Source organism: Microtus pennsylvanicus, chromosome 10 (assembly GCF_037038515.1).
Source record: "Microtus pennsylvanicus isolate mMicPen1 chromosome 10, mMicPen1.hap1, whole genome shotgun sequence".
Lineage (NCBI taxonomy): Eukaryota > Metazoa > Chordata > Mammalia > Rodentia > Cricetidae > Microtus > Microtus pennsylvanicus.
Genome location: NC_134588.1, coordinates 78,525,168 through 78,544,455, shown reverse-complemented (window position 1 = coordinate 78,544,455; position 19,288 = coordinate 78,525,168). Strand labels below are relative to the sequence as shown.

Sequence of the window (19,288 nt, the reverse complement as noted above, 5' to 3'; positions counted from 1 at the left end):
ATCATCTCGTGTGTCTTGCCAGCTTCTGCCTGCTTCTGTTCATGTACGTTCTTGTTCTCTCTGCAGGCTGTGGAGACCAACCTGGCTTCCAAGGACAGCCATTGGGTCTTTGTGAATGAGGTAAGAGCCCCAGAATGATGATGGGTGTGGGCTGCCTGCTGTCCAGTTTTCCCACTGCCCCGTAGGAAAACTCAGAACAATCCTTCCAAATCTAATCCTGACTTGGGGCCTGGAATGGATTCTGGAGTTCCATTTTGCCAAGGCAGGAGGGCAGAGAGCAGAGCTGGCCTTGGCCTGCCAAGATGCTTACCTGAAGCTCATGGGATTCAATAGGACAATCCAGTCCATGGGACCAGCAAATGTCAGAGAAGTGGTTTCAGAATTAGGTAAAGGGGGTGAGGTGAGGCTGCTAGTCAGTTAGGAGCCAGGGCCTGGGAGATTAGGCCAGGTTATAAAATAAATACAGACGGCAGCAGGACATAGGGATAAGTCCTATGAGTCCCTATCTCATGCAGAATATTACAAGCGTGTGTGAGCGTTATGTGTCCGGGTGTAAGTAGGAGTTTCTAAGTGTGTACATGTGTGAAAATGTAATGGTTTACACATATATGCGTGTACACATGTGTGAGGAGCGCTATGTGTGTGAGAACGTGGTATGGTATAACAGAGTATGTGTATGAATTGTGTACATATGAGTGTTACTGTGTGTGCAAATTCATGTGACTGTGTGTGTGCAAACATCTATATGGGCAAGTGTGCATTGTGAGAGTTATGCATGAGTTGGTGTGTGTGGATATGTGAATGTGCGTGTGTGACTGTATCAGGATGTATGTGTGAGTTGTTTGTCATTGTGAGTATATCTGAGTATGTATGTGTGTCACCTGTGTGCCATGAGTTGTAAATGTATGTGAATATATGTCTATGGGTGTGTATGTATGCCTTCAGGTCTGGCCACCCCACTAGTTTGGCCTCAGGGGTGAAAGGAAGCCCGAGGCATCAGTGCTGGGGTAAAAGGTGTGTGCCATCACCCCCCAACTCCCTGAGTTCTTACAACAATGTAAACACAAGCTAGCTCTCCTTAAGAAGATCATTTATTATTATATCATCACATTCATCATTCATAATGAGTATTAAGGACCTCAAAATAAAATAATTTTGGAGATTTACAAAAAAGATTTTCCCTGTTCACTCTTTAGAGATTGTGTCCTGCCAGCCTGGGTTGAAGCTGTTACACCTGCCCCCATCTTTTCTGAAGAACCCCCTCTGCCCACATACTCTTTCGGGAAGCAGAGTCAGGGCAACCTGTGTGGCCTCCACACGCTGTTCATTGAGAGCAGATCTGTAAATGTTTCTTGGTTTTGCTTTCAGTGGGGGCACAGCCTTCAACTGCTCCTCAATTAGCTGGATCAATTTCTAATGGCTTCATTCTGGGAGATCTAAGGTTTATTATGTGGGTAATTTCTTCTTTTTATGATATGTATTTCTTCATTAGCTCAGGGCTAATATGGCTGAGATCCATTTTGGGTGGCTGCTGTTAATAATGGTCGAAGGTAGCATCACACGCTAACTGCTCGCCGGGCCCACTGCTATGGTTTCCCTCTGTGAGTCCACATCTTATGAGCTCCCTGCCTACATGGGCCAGCTGGAAACACAAGGTACTGCCCCTTTCCCTTAGAGCGGTTCTGTAACTGTGCTGGTAAAATTAGGAGAGGGGATGTGACCGCCCCCACCCTGATCTTCAGAACCTGCTTGAGGCTCCATTGATCCTCACTAAGTTTTGATTCTCAGAGCTTTGCTGCTTCTCTGCAGGCTCTTCAAAGCCCAGTGGCCTTTGTTCCAGTGAAAGGAAACGTTCTGCAAGTGTCCCTGAAGTCAAATGTCTGGTGCTTTTTGGATGACTCCTCCACAGTGAATAGCCAGTGTTTCTCTGTGGTCGGGCTTCAGAAACCTACTATTTTACATTTTAAAGATTTTTCTCTTACCTCTTCTGCATCCCCACCCATCCATCCCCAGGCCCTGTCTCTATAACGTGACTCCCTCTCCAGGCCTGAACACCAAGTATGAGATGCTTTGGGGTGCCTCCTACTCCCAGGAACCCAGGTATTTTGTAGGAGGTAGCTTGAATCCAGATCTTAGAGTTCCCAGGAGACAGGGATAGAAAGGGGCACCTGTAGAGCCAGCAAGGAGCAGTCACAGGAGGAAGTCTGTACTTCACCACAGAGAGAACTCATGTGGGCTGGCTGCAAAGCGCAGGCTGATCTGAGAGTCCCGAACTAGACGTGTCTTTCTTCAGAAGTGAGGGAATTTGGGGACCCATTGCTCTCTTCAATCTTCCGTCCTTCTCCAGGAAGGCTCTTTCCCTTGAGAGGCACAGGACAGCAGCCAGCATTCCTTGTCAATCACTTTGCAGCTTTTAACCCCTGGACCTGCTCCCCAATAGCCCCACTAGGGAATTGTCACCACCCCTACTTTACAGGCAAGGAAACAGAAGTTTCCAGAATTGAATCAGTTCCTCAAGGCCAGGCACAGATTGTGTGTTGCCCATGAGATTCATTTATCCCTGTATTTTGTGTGTATATACATTTTTGCCATGTGGATGAGTGCACATGTGTGTGAGCGTGTTGAAGCCTGAAGTTGCCATTGGGCACCAACTACAATTGCTCTTCCACCTTATTTACAGAGGGAGGACCTCTCAGCCAAATGCAGAGCTCACTGATATGGCCTGTCTAGCCAGCTTACTCTTAGAATACTCTTTCGGCCTTCTGAAGCAGAAATTGCAAAGTGGGCTGCCGTGACTACCCAGAATTTATGTGTTTTATTTATTTATTTATTTGAGAATCTAAACTCATGCTTTCATAGAGGTGCTTTAACCACTGGGTCATCTCCACCTTCCTGCCTGTAGAGTTCTTTATGAATATTGTCTAGTTCCAAATGGTGTAACTGACACCATCGTGCTAATGGTTTTGGCAAAGAACCAGAACTTGAGGTCAGTCTGTTTCTGAAAAGCCAGTCAGCAGGGCTCAGGTACTCATGACAGTGGAGACACTCTTTGGCTGACCTTTGGCCCCAGCACATGGACATTCTTAAGGACTTCAGTCCACAGGTAGAAGCTCTGCTAAAGTCTTGACCCCACGTTCAGATGTAGCATATGGTTAATGACAGAGGTGCTCTCTAAATGACGTTTCGGTTTATCCACTGGGCCAGCCCCACGGAGAATGTTATTTACTGTTTAAAGCATGGTCCCAAAGAAAACATGAGCCTGACTCTTCTGCTGGCCATGTTGTAGAATTTTAAGCACTGCAAAATTTAAACCAACCAGTACAGAGCCACAGACAAATCAGTTGCTGATCTTTGTATTGTGTGTAGTGACAAGTAATAAAATAAGGAAAACAAAGTAAAAAGTCAAGGGGGAAGAAGCATTTGATGAAGACTCACTTTGTAACCTCAACTCTAGGATTTGGCTCCTCTCTCTCTCTCTCTCTCTCTCTCTCTCTCTCTCTCTCTCTCTCTCTCTCTCTCTCTCTCTCTCTGTGTGTGTGTGTGTGTTCATGTGTGTATAGGTCCATATATGTTCAAGTACACATGCACATATTTAAATGTTCATGTGAAGGTCAGAGGCTGATTTCAGGTGTTGTTCCTTGGGTCCCATCCACTTTGAGTTTTGGGAGGCAGGGTTTTGCCCTGGCTTCGAGCTCACCAAGCATGCTGGACTGGCTAGGTGAGTCCTTAAAATTCCATCTGTTGCTGCCTCCCCAGTGCCGGGGTTACAAGTGTGCCACCACCCTTCTGTATTTGATTTGCTTCATGTATTTTTCTGGATTCAGGATAAACATTCAAGGATACATGTTTTAGTTTGTATTCTTTTTGTGGTGGGTTTCTTAATACATCCTTTTTGTCTACTAGTGAGTAGTGTTACATATTACAATCCTTTTTTGCTTTTGTTTTTGAGAAGACAAAATTGCCTTCTGAATTTGTGCACCTCTCTGGGAGATTCAGTGACTCTCTGGGTTCTAGTACGGGACACTGGCAAGCAGATGTAGTTTTGGCATAAAGTGTATTTTTATTGATTGATTAAGTTATAAGAACATATGGAAAGTGAAACCAATCATTGGACAAGGTGGCCAGTATACTGTGAGTCCCTTGAGGACATGGCCAGAATTAGCTTATCAATGAATCTTCGATGTCTTGTGGAGAAAATAGATTGCCGAAAGGTCGGATTGAAGGTGGGTCAATCTTTATAGTGAAGAGCAAACTGCATTGATGAGCACTTCACAGTCTGTAGCAGAGAAAGAAAGTAGCAATTAAAGACCTGAGCCTCAGAGATGGAGATGTTGCTTTAAGCCAGCTGAGCCCAGATGTGTTTGGTGGCTTCTGTATCAGGCTGGAATGAGATCCTTCTCTCCATTTGGCTTTATAAGATTCCAAGTGACATGTCTTTATGGTTGGCCAAAATACACATGCTGCCCTTAGTGCCGGCTAGACTCTGGACAAGGAGAATAGTGCCTTCCTACGAAGCTTCATCCTGGCAAGAGACAGGTACTTTGTGGTCTGTTCTCTTGAGAACTTTCTGCAGAAAATCCCTCCATGGGATTGTGCAGTGTGATTCTCAGGCTTCTGAAGGACTCTATGCGAGGGGGAAGGTAATTGCTCCACCTGATGCTTAACAGCAGACTTCTTCGGGTGCACTCTTGGAGACATGTTACAACCATTACAGAGTTGGATAGAAATGGTTTAAGATGTTTAATAAATAATGTACATGCTATGGTATTTGAGCTCAGGGATGGTGGGTGGTCAGGGCCCAGGAAAAGGTAGGTTTCCAGAGGTGGGGAGGGCATAGTTAGCATTACTCTCCCACTGTAGCGTACACCAATGACCTACATGGCCTTGTCCATTCTAAACCTTGTTCTTAAGCTCTAGACTCAGAGACCAGCTGCTTTCCTGATCCCCACCCCCACACAACAGAGGACCTTATTTTCCATCTGAAGGTCATTGTGTCTGCCTCAGAATTCCTGTTTCTCCTCCAAACCTGTGTCCTGCTAGTGTTCCTGACCTCAGGCAGCATGCCATGCTCTGGCTGACCCTAGCAGTGTGGAGTAGCTCACATTTTGTTGCCTGCATAGCCTGCTGCAGGAGGGCTCTTCCCCACCTTTCTACTGTGGTTTACTTCTTATCAGTCTCCCCTTGTCAGGGCTCCTGCCTGCAGGGGAACAGTGACTTCTCTTATTTCCCCAGGAGTTTTCCATCTGCTGTGCCCTTCCCAAATCTTACGCCATCCCTTACAGAGCTCTGCCTTGTTAGCAGCTGACGCATATGCCCGTCTCCCTAAGAGCCTGTGAGTGAGGCCCGGAATCTCATTCCTGATTCTTTTCTGAAGGATTCTAGCATAAAGGGCTCACCAGAGGAGGCATTTCTGATTAAACCTCCTATCTATCTCTTGTTGCTCACCTTGACTCTTCTTGTCTGATTGCCTAAACGTGGAGGAAGAGGCATTGCTAAAAAGCTCAGTCTTCCATGGCCTCAGGAAGCCATGGTGATTGTCTCCTTGAGCGACAGCTACCAGCTCCTCTTGCTGCATTGCACCCATTTTTTTTCTGAGCCTATGTTATGGTCAAAGGGAAGCAGTACTTCACCAGAGGACCCCAAAGCTCCCCTGGCCTTGGACCAGGTCTCCCGAAGACAGTGGAGTAGTTGGGGTAAGCACTTGAGGAACTTCTTGCAGAAATTCCAAGACGTACGCTGGGGAAAATGAATTGTTCGTCCACAAGAATTCTGTGGGAATGGATTCTGTGATCAAAGGGTGGATCACATTAGAGCTAAGTAGTGTGGCCAGACACCCAGGAGGCAGAGGCAAGTGGATCTCTATTAGTTTGAGGCCAGCCTGGTCTACATAGCAAGCTTCATTCCAGCCAAGGTTTCACAGTGAGAACCTGCCTCAAGACAGAGAGATAGACAGCCAGCCAAGCAGAGAGTCAAATAGTTAGAAATAGGTATCTCCCATCCGGGCTTGCTGGGGCAAGTGCACACCATACCTTCCCACGTACAATACAGTGAACACTGGCTGCCCCTACGCACTTGATCTCACCGCACATCTTACGTGCTGTTGATCTCATGTGCTCACTTTCGCTGGAGTAGGTTATGGACGGGTGGTGCAGAGACCATCTTTAAAGGAAGTCCTGTCTGTGGAGCTGCTCCAACTGGCCCTTAAGAGGACTCTACGTTCCAGCAGGTGTCACATCAGCGTGTGGACATTCTCAGTGCCTACTCCCTAGGATAGATATTCTGTATGCTTTTCCCTCAGGCCCTACCCCATTTAACTGCTTTCACCGGCTGCTGATTAGCATAAGGATCTGTGGAGCAATGGGGGAAACACTTACCAACAGTCCAGAAGGCATCACTCCAAACTCCCATGACTGTCCTACCCAGAACCTGTATGGAGGGTAAACACATACCTGTGGACTGAGATTACGCTTTGTTAGTGCGGAAAATGATGCCAAGACTAACTGACGTAAGCAACAGAGGAACACGTGAAAGCGGTCCCCTAGCTTTAAGATTTGAGGATGTTTATAACTTCTTGTCTATCTGCATTGCTCAGACGAGGGAGTTATTTTTTTATTCCTTTCATTTGGAAGACTTTAATTCTGTTTGAGCGTTAAGTCCCTGTACTGTTTGCCATCTTTAATTTTAATTTAACATCACTCAAAGCCAATTTGTTTGTTGTAATCTATGTATGTGTTTACCTTCATAGCCCCAGTGGGGAGTCTTAGAGAACATAGACCACAGCTTGCTTTTCTCTTTCGCCCCGGCTCAGAATCCTGGAGTGAAGAATAGGTGTTGCCATTTGTCAGGCATTAGCTGCAACCAAGAACTGTTTTGATTTTTTTTATTACATTTATTTTGTATGTGAATGTGTGTGTGTGTGTGTGTGTGTGTGTGTGTGTGTGTGTGTGCCACAGTATGCATTTAGAGGCCAGAGGACAATTTGTAGGACTCAGTTCTTCCCACATAGTTCTTCCAACTTAAATCATCAGGGTTGATGGCAATGGCCTTCACTCACTAAACCATATCACTGGCCCAGCACTATTTTCAATTAGTGTTAGTGAAGTTTGATATACAACAAATGGACATATTTTAGTATACACATTAGGTTTGATATATTTCTTCTTTACTCATGAATCATAGTTAGTGAAGACAGTTTATATACCCATAACACACAAAGTGTCTTTGTGTGTCTTCGTATTCCACCCTACTTTTCTCTGAACTTTTATAATTCCTTAGCAACTACTGATTGGTTTTTGGTACCATGCTGGTTACTTTGTATTTTTAATGACACAATCTAGAGTTATGTGGAATGAGGGATCCTCAATTGAAAGTCATCTCTATCAGATTGGCTTCTGGCCGTGTGTGAGAGAGGTTGTCTTCATTGATGATTATTGCTGGAGAACCCAGCCCATGTGGGCAAGGGCATTCCTAAGCTGGCTGCGCCTGGTTGTCTACAAAAGCTAGCCGGCAATGAGGAAGTAGGGAAGCCAGAAAATATGTCACTAAGCAGCATTCCTCTATAGGTTGTGCTCCATGCTTTTGCCTCTAGGTTCTGCCTTGAATTCTTGTCTGACTTCTCTCAGTGATAAACTGGCCTGGAAGTATAAGATAAAATAAATTGTTTTCTCTCCAAGTTGCTTTGGTCTTGGTGCTTATTACAGCAACAGATCAGGAACTATAGCAGTCCCTGGTGATGATATCTAACTTCTAGAGATTTGCATAGATAGAACACTTCAGTATATATTCTTTATTTTCTTTTGATATGGCTTTCTTCACGTGTAGGTATTTAAAAAATAGAAGTAATTTTCCCCTTTTATTGATGAGTAATATTCAACCGTATGAGTAAATCACATCCATAGATGGGCATTTTGCATCTCAATTTTTGGCCAGTACATCTAATGCTATTAGTGGTTGTCTTAGTCACTGATGTGTGGCTGTGATGAGACTCATGATCAATGCAACTAATATAAGAGAAAGCATTTAATTCGGGGATCACTTGCAGTTTCAGAGGTTTAGTCCATTATCATGAAGGCATGACGGTATGCAGGCAGATACTAGAGCGGTAGCTAAGAGTTATGTCCTCATCGGTGTGTGGAAAATGAGAGTCCTGGCTTCGGCTTCAGCAAGGCCACACCTCCTAATTCTGTCAAATAGTGCCATTCCCTGATGACTAAGCATTCGAATATAGGGAGCCTATGGGGGCCATTCTTCTTCAGACTACCACAGGGATATGCATGAAAGGACTTTGCATGAATGTGTGCTTTGATTTTATAGGGAGATATAGACTTAAATTTTAGTCATTATAGTGTTTCATAGTTCACATTGTAATTTTAGTTTGTGTTTCGCTGATGATGGATGATATTGAGTATCTTTCTGGCCTCCCCATCCTGCCTGCTTTCCCTCACTTTCTCCCTTCTTGTTTCTCTACCTCCTCTTCTTCCTCAGTTGGTGAGGGTGGAACCCAGGACTTGGCACATGCTAGCCATGCAATCTGGTGATGAGCTCTCCATACACACATCTAATTATCTGCTTCAGAAAATTGTTTGCTTAAATATTTTTAGTGTGTTAATTACATGGAGCCATGAGTGTTATTGATTTTTCATGCATGTTTTCCTCTTCTTTCTTATTTTTTATTGTTTTTATTGAGCTATTCATTTTTGCTCTGCTCCCCTCCCTTTCGCTCCTCTTCCCCTCTTCCCTGCCCCATGACCCCCATGTTCCCAGTTTACTCAGGAGATTTTGTCTTATTCTACTTCTCATGTAGATTAGATCCATGTATGTCTCTCTTAGGGTCCTCTTTGTTGTCTAGGTTCTCTGGGGTTGTGAAATCTAGGCTTGTTTTTCTTTGTTTTTATGTCTAAAAGCCACTTATGAGTAAGTACATATTATATTTGTCCTTCTGGGTCTATGTTACCACACTCAGTCTGTTTATTTTCTAGATCCATCCATTTGCCTACAAAGTTCAAGATGTCATTATTTTTTTACCACTGAGTAATACTCCATTGTGTAAATGAACCATATTTTCTTTATCTTCTGTTGAGAGGCATCTAGGTTGTTTCCAGGTTTTGGCTATGACAAACAATGCTACTATGAACACAGTTGAGTACATATTCTTGTGGTGTAATTGAGTGTCCTTTGGGTAAATACCCAAAAGTGGTATTACTGGGTCTTGAGGAAGGTTGTTTCTAATTTTCTGAGAAATCGCCACACTGACATCCAAAGGGGCTGTACCAGTTTGCACTCCCATCAGCAATGCAGGAGTGTTCCCTTTACACCACAACCTCTCCAGCTTAAGTTGCTGTCAGTATTTTTGATCTTGGCCATTCTTACAGGTGTAAGATGGAATCTCAGAGTTGTTTGGATTTACATTTCTCTGATGGCTAAGGATGTTGAGCATTTCCTTAAGTATCTCACATTCATTAGAGATTCATCTGTTGAGAGGTCTCTATTTAGGTCTGTATCCCATTTTTTATTGGATTATTTGTTCATTTAATGTCATATTTCTTTTTTTTAAAGATTTAATTTATTTGTTATGTATACAGTGCATGTTTGCCTGCAGGCCAGAAGAGGGCACCAGATCTCATCATAGATGGTTGTGAGCCATTATGTGGTTGCCGAGAATTGAACTCAGGACCTCTGGAAGAGCAGTCAGTGCTCTTAACCTCTGAGCCATCTCTCCAGCCCAATGTCATATTTCTTGATTTCTTTATATATTTTGGAGATAAGTCCTTTGACCAACATGGAGTTGGTGAAGATTTTTACCCATTCTTTAGGCTGTGTTTTGTCTTGTTGACCCTGTCCTTTGCTTACACAGAAGCTTCTCAGTTTCTGGAGGTCCCATTTATTGTTTCTCTCAGTAGCTATGCTACTGGGGTTATATTTAGGAAGTGGTCTCCTGTGCCAATGTGTCCAACTGTACTTCCTACTTTCTCTTCTATGAGGTTCAGTGTGGTTGGTTTTATGTTGAGGTCTTTGATCCGTTTGGACTTGAGTATTATGCATGGTGATAGATATGGGTCTATTTTCATTCTTCTACATGTTGATATCCAGTTATGCCAGGACTATTTGTTAAATATGCTTTTTTCCATTTTATAATTTTTGATTGTCAAAAATTAGATATTTGTATGTTATGGATTGATATCTGGGTCTTGGATTTGATTCTATTGGTCCTCCTGTCTGTTTTTATGCCAATACAAGGCTTTATAGTAGAGTTTGAAGTTAGGTATTGTGATGCCTCCAGAAGTTCCTGTATTGTACATGATTGTTATGGCTATCCCGGGATTTTTGTTTTTTCACATAAAGTTGGGTATTCTTTCGAGGTCTGTGAAGAATTTTGCTGGGATTATGATTGCATTGAATCTGTAGATTGCTTTTGGTAAGATTGGGAGATCTTTCTATTTTCTGTTGTCTTTTTCAATTTCTTTCTCTAAAGATTTAAAGTTCTTGTCATACAGGTCTTTCACCTTTTTGGTTAAAGTTATTCCAAGATATTTTATGTTGTTTGTGGCTATTGTGAAGGCTGATGTTTCTCTTATTTATTTCTTAGCCCATTTATCATCTGTATAAAGGAGGGCTACTGATTTTTTTTGGGTTACTCTTGTATCCTGCTACCTTACTGAAGGTGTTTATGAGTTGAAGGATTTCCCTGATAGAATTTTTAAGGTAATTTATGTATACTATCATATCACATCAGCAGATAATCAGAATTTGACTTCTTCTTTTCCAATTTGTATCCATTTGATGTCTTTTGTTGTCTTATTTCTCTAGTGAAAACTTCCAGTACTATATAGAATAGATATGGAGAGAGTGGATAACCTTGTCTTGTTCCTGATTTCAGTGGGATCGCTTTGAATTTCTTTCCATTTAGTTTGATGGTGGCTGTTGTCTGGCTGAATATTGCTTTTTTATGTTTAGATATATTTCTTTTATCCCTGAACTCTTTAAGACTTTTATCATGAAGGGGTGTTGAAATTTGTTGAAGGCTTGTCCAGCATCCAATGAGGTGATTATGGTTTTTTTTTTTCCTTTCAGTTTGTTTATATGGTGGATTACTCTGACAGACTTTTGAATATTGAACCATTCCTCCATGTCTGAATTTGGCTTAAGCCTACTTGGTCACGGTGGATATTTTCTGGTGTGTTTTTTGGATTCAGTTTGGCAGTATTTTACTGAGTATATTTGCATCAATATTCATGAGTGAAATTGGTCTATAATTCTCTTTCTTAGTAGTGTCTTAGTGTGGTTTGTGCATCAGAGTAACTGTAGCCTTGAAAAAAAGAGTTTGGCAATGTTCCTTCTGTTTCTATTGTGTGAAACAATTTGAAGAGTATTGGTATTAGTTCTTTGAAAATCTTGTAGAATTCTGTGTTGAAACCATCTGGTCCTAGGCTTTTTTTGTTTGGGAGATTTTGATGGCTGTTTCTTTATCTTTAGTGGTTATAGATCTATTTAATTTGTTTATTTGATCTTGATTAAATTTTGGTAAGTGATATTTATCCAGAAAATTGTCCATTTCCTTTAAGTTTTCTAACTTTGTAGAGTACAGGTTTTTGAAGTGTGACCTGATGATTCTCAGGATTTTCTTTGTATCTGTTGTTATGTCCCCCTCTTCATTTCTGATTTTATTAATTTGGATATTCTCTCTACCTTTTGGTTAGTTTGGATAAAGGTATATGTATTTTGTTTATTTCCTACAAGAACCAACTCTTTTTCTCAATGATTTTTTATATTGTTTTCTTTGTTTCTATTTTATTGATTTTAGCCCTCAATTAGTTTATTTCCTGTTGTGTTGTCCTCCTTGGTAAGATTGCTTCTTTTTGTTCTAGGGCTTTTAGGTGTTCTGTTAATTCACTAGTGTAGGATTTTTCCAGCTTCTTTATGTAGGCATTTAGTAATAGGAATTTTCCTCTTAACTCTGCTTTAATTGAGTCCTGTAAGTTTGGCTATGTTGTGTGGTCATTTTCATTGAATTTTAGGAAGTCTTTATTTATTTATTTATTGATGCAGGGATGATTCATGTGAGCATCACTCAATGTCCATGTGTTTGTCGGATTTCTGGAATAAGTATTGGTGTTGAATTCTAACTTTAAGCCATCATGATCCGATAAGATACATGGGATTATTCCACTTTTTTTGTTTCTGTTGAGGTTTGCTTTGTTACCGAGTATGTGTTCAATTTTTGAGAAGGTTTCATGCATTGCTGAAAAGAATGTATATTCTTTTATGTTTGGGTGGAATATTCTTTAGCTGTCTGTTAAGTCCATTTGGGTCCTAACATCTGTTAGTTCCCTTATTCCTCTGTTAAGTTTCTGTCTGGCAGACCTGTCCATTGGTGAGAATGGGGTGTTGAAGCCTCCCATTATCAGTGCATGGGGCTTAATGCGTGATTTAAGCTTTAGTAATGTTTTTGTTTTTTGTTGTTTTTCATATGAGGGTGCCCTTGTATTTGGGGCATAAATGTTTAGTATTGAGATTGCTTAAATATTTTACACGTTTTGTTGAATTATATCTTTTTTCAGTGAGTTTTGAAAGATATTTATATTTTCAATTCCAAATTCTTTACTGGATAAATACTTTGCAAAGATTTCCTGCCAGTCTCTGGTTTGTTTTTCACTATAACAATGTCTTCATGAATGGCAGACCTTTTTATTTTGGTGAAGTGCAACTTGTCAGTTAATTCTTTTGTGGATTGTGCATTTCATGTACTAACTCAAAAACTTCTTAGCATTCTATTCTGTTCATTTGTTCTGTTTTCTTTTTTTTCTAACTTTATGCCAATTGCACATTCTTTGTCTTGCAATTGCTTTATAGTAAGATTTGAAATCACATTTTCCTATACTTCTAACTTCTTTTTTAAAGTGTTTTGTCTACATGAGGCCATTAGAATTTTTTTTTGTACAAAGTTTGTTATTGGCCTGTTCCTACTTTAGTTAGTCACCGATACAAAAATGATGCCTGCGGTTTCGTTTGTGTTTACATTTAATCCACAATAGAATTTGGAAAGAACTGCCATATTAATAGCATAGATAATTAATAGCATAGGTAATTGTTATCTACAAAATATTTCTCTCCATTTAATCAAGATTTTTAAAGTTTTTCTCAACAATAGTTTATTGATTTTAGTGTTTGGACCTTTAATATTTTTGTCAGATTTCTATGGCAATATTTTATGTTGTTGATCAACACCATTGTAGATTATTCTTTAAAAAACTTCAATGTCTAATTGTTCATTGATAGTTTGCAGGAATACTATTGACTGTTATGTACTGATCTTGTGTCTTGGGACCCTAACTTTGATACATTTAGTAATTATAGTTCCTTTATAAACACACTGTGACAGTTCTCTGCATTGAGTGTCATGTCCTTTGGAAATGCAACAGCTTTAACCCTTTTCTCTAAGTTTGGATGCTTTGTGTTTCTTTGTCTTTCCTGATTGTGTTGATTAGCACCTCTAATACAAAGATTAAAATGGTGGTAAGATTAGATGTTTTTTTTTTCTTGGTCTTGACACCGAGAAGAAAATGTAGTGCATTGCTATTGTCATGTGAGATACACGTCGTTCATCAGACCAAGGAGGTCCTTCTCCTTCCTAGCTTGCAGAGGTTTTGTATTCATATTAGATTTAGCATACTGCTCCTTCTGAATGTATGGAGATGATTATGTGATTTTATTCTTTTACTTTGTTAATATACTAAAATACATGAATTGATTTTCTAATTTAAGTAATCCCTGAGATGAAACTTAATAGTTATAATAATTATCTTTTATATTAAATTTCACATTTAATTTAGGAAAACTTTGATTAGAAAGTTTCTCCAGTGTTCATAACGGATTTTGGTGTTTTATTCTTTCTTCAAATATATATTTTTAGTTTTGGTATTGGTATAATGATGACTGCAGAACGTGAGGTGAGAAGTATTGAATTCTAGATAATTTTATCTAGACTTTTTCTTCTGTGACTTCTAGGATTGCTTATGTATGTGGCTTAGGTCATATTTACTTTGTAGGAATGTTTTGTCTACACATTAACCTTTTGTGAGGCCTTAGAACTATTTTTCTTGAGTTAGTTTTGGTAATTTGGTATTTTGATTAGTCAAGAGATGCCCCAAATTTCATCTGAGTTATCAAAATGAGAACTATAAAGTTAACAATGTTTCCTGGTTATTTTTTCACACTGGTTGAATCTGTAGATATAAGAACTCTTTTATTTTTCATATTCATAATTTGGGCCTCTTTTTATTTTTCCTTATCTATTTATTAGTGGTGATTTCAAACAACATTTTTTTTTAAATTTCATAAATGGTTTCCATAGTTTTTTCTGCTTCCTTCTCTATTTTCTCTGTGTTCATAAAGGATTCATTGTTTCCCTCCCTCCCTCTTGCTTTCTTCTGCTTTTGTCTTTATTGTGTCCCTTTCCTGCTGACTTTGGCTCTTTCTCCCAGCTCCACAGGAGATGAGGTCATGTAGGCTTCCTCCGGTGCCATGTTTCCCTGTCAGTGACATTGTGTCACCCCATACATGTTGATGTATATTATTTCATTATTCAGCTCAAAATACCTTCCATGTTACTTTTTGGTTTCTTCTTTGACCCTGCATTATTTAGAAGTATATTATTTTGTTTGAAATATTTGGGGACTTTTCAGTGATCCTTTTCAAATATAATTCTGGCATGGTAAGAGAACATAGTTCCTAGCATGTGGATCCTTTTAAATTTTTGAGACTGATTTACAGTGCAGTGTATCATCCATTTATGTGTGTATGTATGTATGTATGTATGTATTGTTCATGGTTAACGAAAGCTTGAAAAGAATATATAATCCTTTGTTACACTAAATAGTTTATAAATGTGAGTCAGGCCAATTGGTTGATAGTTTTGTTTGTGCTTTCAGTATCTTTGATGATATCTTTGTATATCTGTTCTAACAATCATTGAGCTACTTATTAAACTATTAAGTGATAATTGTGTTTTATTTTATTTTAACATTTTATCAGTTGTTGTATATTTTGAAGTTTTCTTACTAGGGCATAAATATTTAGATTTTCTTGATTAATTGACACTAAATCATTATTAAATGACTTCCTTTATCCTTGGTAATTTTCTCTCCTCCGAATCATACCTCATCTGTTGTTAGCACAACCATTCAATAAGACTTAAAATGTGAAAGTATTCCTTGGTCCACGGCCTTCCAAATGGCATGGAAATGTGTTAATCTCACTGTGTTGATCATGAGCTCCAGAAGGGTTCATGGGTAACCAGGAGCTCTGTCAATGACAGTGATATTTTGGAAGAAATTGTTTCTCTTGAAGTAGCTCTTGATTATCTAAATACTCAGTAAAACAAACCAGCAGACTATCATATCCCCCCATATATATATATATATATATATATATATATATATATATATATATAAATTGTATGGTATATTCATATATATGTATATATTTATTTAAGATGAATGAAGTCAGGATACCCCAAAGATATCATAACTTCATGTTTTGTGACACACTACTTAAAATGGCAAAGATATAAAATTAACGTAGGTACATATTATTGAATACTATTATCTCATAAGAAAATATGGAATTCTGGGGCTCTGAGATGACTTGAAACATGAAAACCTGCCTCTGAGACTGGCAACTTGACTTCATCTCCAGAATTCACATGGTAGACGGATAGAACTGACTTCAAGTTCTTCTTTGACCACCACATGTGTGCCGTAGCATGTGCATGCCCCCTTCACAAAGCACACATGCAAATGAAAACAGGTAATATTCAAAAAAATTAAATTCCTTTCATTTGTAGATAAGTGGACATATTTGGGAGACATTAGGTCAAGTGACATACAATGGTACATCTATCTGAAGTAAAATGGCAGTTCCTAAAGCCAGGGAATTTCAGGTGTGATGAAAAGGAAAACTGGGCAACTGATACCAAAATAACATTTAACAGAAGGAAGTTCTGCCCTTTTATAGGCTGAGGGTATGGATGTTCATAATCACCTGTTATTGTTTTATGATAAAGTACCAAGAGAGACATTTAAAGACTGCAACAGAAAGAAATGATAGGCAGATTGAAATATTGAGTGTGCATGCTATTCTATGTGTCTACACATCATAATTTACGAATTATTACATTTGAATGAAAACTACAATTGAGCTACAACACAGTAGATGTAGCATGTTGCAAACAGATGTGCTATTTTTTTAGGGTTTGTTGTTCCGTTTTCAGGGTATGGACAGAGTAGGTGTAGTATAACTCTTATGGATGCTAGGACTTTTTTAGTGATACATGAGGATGGCCTTAGCTTCAAGTCACCAAGGGCATCAGCCCCTAATAGTCAAGCAACATGTCCTGTGATTCCTTGAAGGCAGACTTCAACCCATCTCTCGAGCTGTCCACCATGCTTGGACGACGTCTTTGTCCAGTACAAAGTTGCTTTTTCTACATTGAAAATCTGTTGCTTAGTGAAGCTACCTTCATCAGTTATCTGCATTTGGGAATTCACTGGCTGTAGCTTCTCTTGCAGTATACCTGCAGCCTCATCTTGCATGTGGATGTTACAGAGATGGCTTATTCCTTCGACCACATATCCCAGTTTCTGCTTCCGGCCTTTGTTCTTGAACTTCCTTCTCCATCGGAATCATAGAACGGAGCCTCATTAGGCTTTGTCTCAGGATGATGTTGGTTTGATCTTGAGTCCTCAGCAATGGAACTTTCTCTATATCGCCACTAAATCTGTTTCACTTCATGAAGTGTTATTGTTTGAATGGCTCTTTTAATTTCACGAATTTGTCCTTTGTATTTATAACTTAGCTGCTTGGTATAAGAGGCCTAGTTTTCAGCCTTGCTTGGCTCTCCGTATGTCATTCTCATTAACTTCAATCACTTCAAACTTTTCAAGTGAGATATGTGTAATTCTTCCTTTTATTTAAATTCTCTAAAGTCATTGTACTGCTGTTAACTGGTCTGATTTCAATATTGTTGTGACCTAAGGAGAGGGTCACAGGCAGTTGTTAGAACAGTCACTTATTAAGTTTGACATCTTAAATGACTGAAGTTTTAGTGTAAGTGGTATCAAAGCTCATGGGCCAAAGACTACTAAAGCAAATATAATAATAAGGAAAAGCTTAAGATGTGACAGTCACTGAAATATACAGAGACAAGTAAGGACCACATATTCTTGGGAAGAAAATGATGCCCAATGGCTTGTTTTACCTAAACCTTCAATTCATAAGTATTGTCTGATCTTTGAAGCTCAATAAACCAATGTATAATACAGCAAGCTCTGCCTGCATGATAAGGAGGCACAATATGAATATACCGCATTATTGAGGGGATAATACTGGGGAAAGAATCTGTCCATCTTCAAAGCGGATGCAAGAATTGCTGGATTAATTGTATCTCAGCAGCAGAATAATGTGTTTAACAGAGATATTCTATTTGAAGTTGATTGACGCTGTGGTGTGGAACCCCAATGTATGGGGGGTAAACAGTGGATCTCTGATGCCTCGTGATCTACTTTTAAGGTGTACCACCTCACATACAGTATAAGGAGACAGGAGCTGAAGCAGAGCGCTGCTTACTGACGTGCTCCTCATGGCTTGCTCAGTTTGCTTTCTTATGCAACATAGGATCATCTGTACAGGGGCGGTGCCACCTACAATAGATTGTACCTTCTTTCCTACCTGGACCACTAATCAAGAAAAATGTCCCAGAGACATGCTTACAGGACAGTCTGATAGAGGGAATTTGTATTCTGTCAATCATGTTTTAAATAAAACGCTGATTGACAGAATACAGACAATTCTCCTGCACCAGGAATTCCTCAACTGAGATTTCTTTTTCCCAAATAACCTGAGTTCATGTCTACTTGACAACAATAACTAACAAACATGTTGGAAATCTGATGGCAACCCTTGTTTTTGTTTTACTATTATTTATATCTGTGGTATTTTAGTGTTTCCTTTCTTTTATTTGAATTTCATTATGTGTATGTGTACCTTGGATTTTTCTTTTCTTTTTAGCCTTTATTATTTAATTTTGCTCATAATTTTGTACTTCTTTTACTTGTGGATATATAGTTCCATCAAAACTTTCATAAAGTTTTTCTTCAAAACATAAAAATGAAATAATTTATTTCTTCAACTACGTTTTCTGCATTCCTACCCTCTTACTTAAGGATTTCTGTTACACACAAAATAGTCCCTTTGAAGTTGTCCTTGGCATTGAAGATGTTGTTTTTGTTTGTATCTTTGTTATGTGTGTGTGTTGCACGCTTACCACAACGTGTCTGTGGAAATCAGAGTACACTCTCTGGTGTTGGTCCTTGCCATTTGCCTTGTTTGAGGCAGTTTCTTCTTGTTCAGTGCTGCTTGCACCGCGCTAGCTCGCACCTGAGCTTCCAGAGGTCCTCCTGTCTCTGGTTCCCATCTTACCCTTGGGCTCTGGGATTAATGCCATGCACTGCCGTGTTAGATGGATGTGGGTGTGGAGGTCTAAGCATAGGTCCTCACGCTTACACAGCAACACTTTACTTACTGGTTTATTCTCTCAATCACACATTTTATTTTATTAATATTTTCCCTCTGTTCCTCTTTGCATAATTTTATCATGTGTATACAGCTTTACTTATCTTTTCTTCTTCCCTACCTAATCTGCCATTATTGCCACCTAATGTTTATTCTTCTCTTAGCTGTATTTTTTTTTACCCTCTAGAGCTCTGAGCAGCAACTTTTAAAATCTATATTGCCTGCTCATATTTTTGAACATGTGTACTATAATTATAAGAACCGCTTACAGGTCAACATCTGCGAGACTATTTTCAGTTTCAGTTCTAGGACAGGGTTTATTAATTTGTTGTTTTCCTTCCTTTTGCTTAAGTGCTTCTTTTGTACATGACTAATGAACTTTGCTTGAAGACCAAACTTATGGCTTGTACCTTGAGAGTTTCTGGCTGTTCTTATATTTATTTTTCTAAGATGTCTTTCTTAGGAAAGACATTGGTCCTCTGGACCTTGTAATTTATTGGATATTTTCCAAGTTGGCTTTCATCTAGGGCTAATTATTCCACACGTGTGGGTAGTACACTTCATGCACACAAAGCACACGCTTTTCCAGTCTGGGTACTGAGAAGATGCCCTTTTCCCAGGCCTGTGGAAACCCCCACTCTTCTTTTTTTTTAAAAATATTTATTTATTTATTATTATGTATACAATATTCTGTGTGTATGCCTGCAGGCCAGAAGAGGGC

The 19,288-nt window shown here is 39.4% G+C and overlaps 1 protein-coding gene across 2 annotated transcripts in view; it reads left to right on the top strand.

Moving 5' to 3' along the window:
* Nucleotides 1–19,288, top strand: part of Grid1 (glutamate ionotropic receptor delta type subunit 1) — a 759,372-nt gene that overhangs the window by 443,576 nt on the left and 296,508 nt on the right. For both annotated transcript variants that reach the window (XM_075988693.1, XM_075988692.1), the window contains exon 5: nucleotides 67–120. In XM_075988693.1, coding sequence (XP_075844808.1) covers nucleotides 67–120 — 54 coding nt within the window. The remainder of the gene's footprint in view (nucleotides 1–66; nucleotides 121–19,288) is intronic.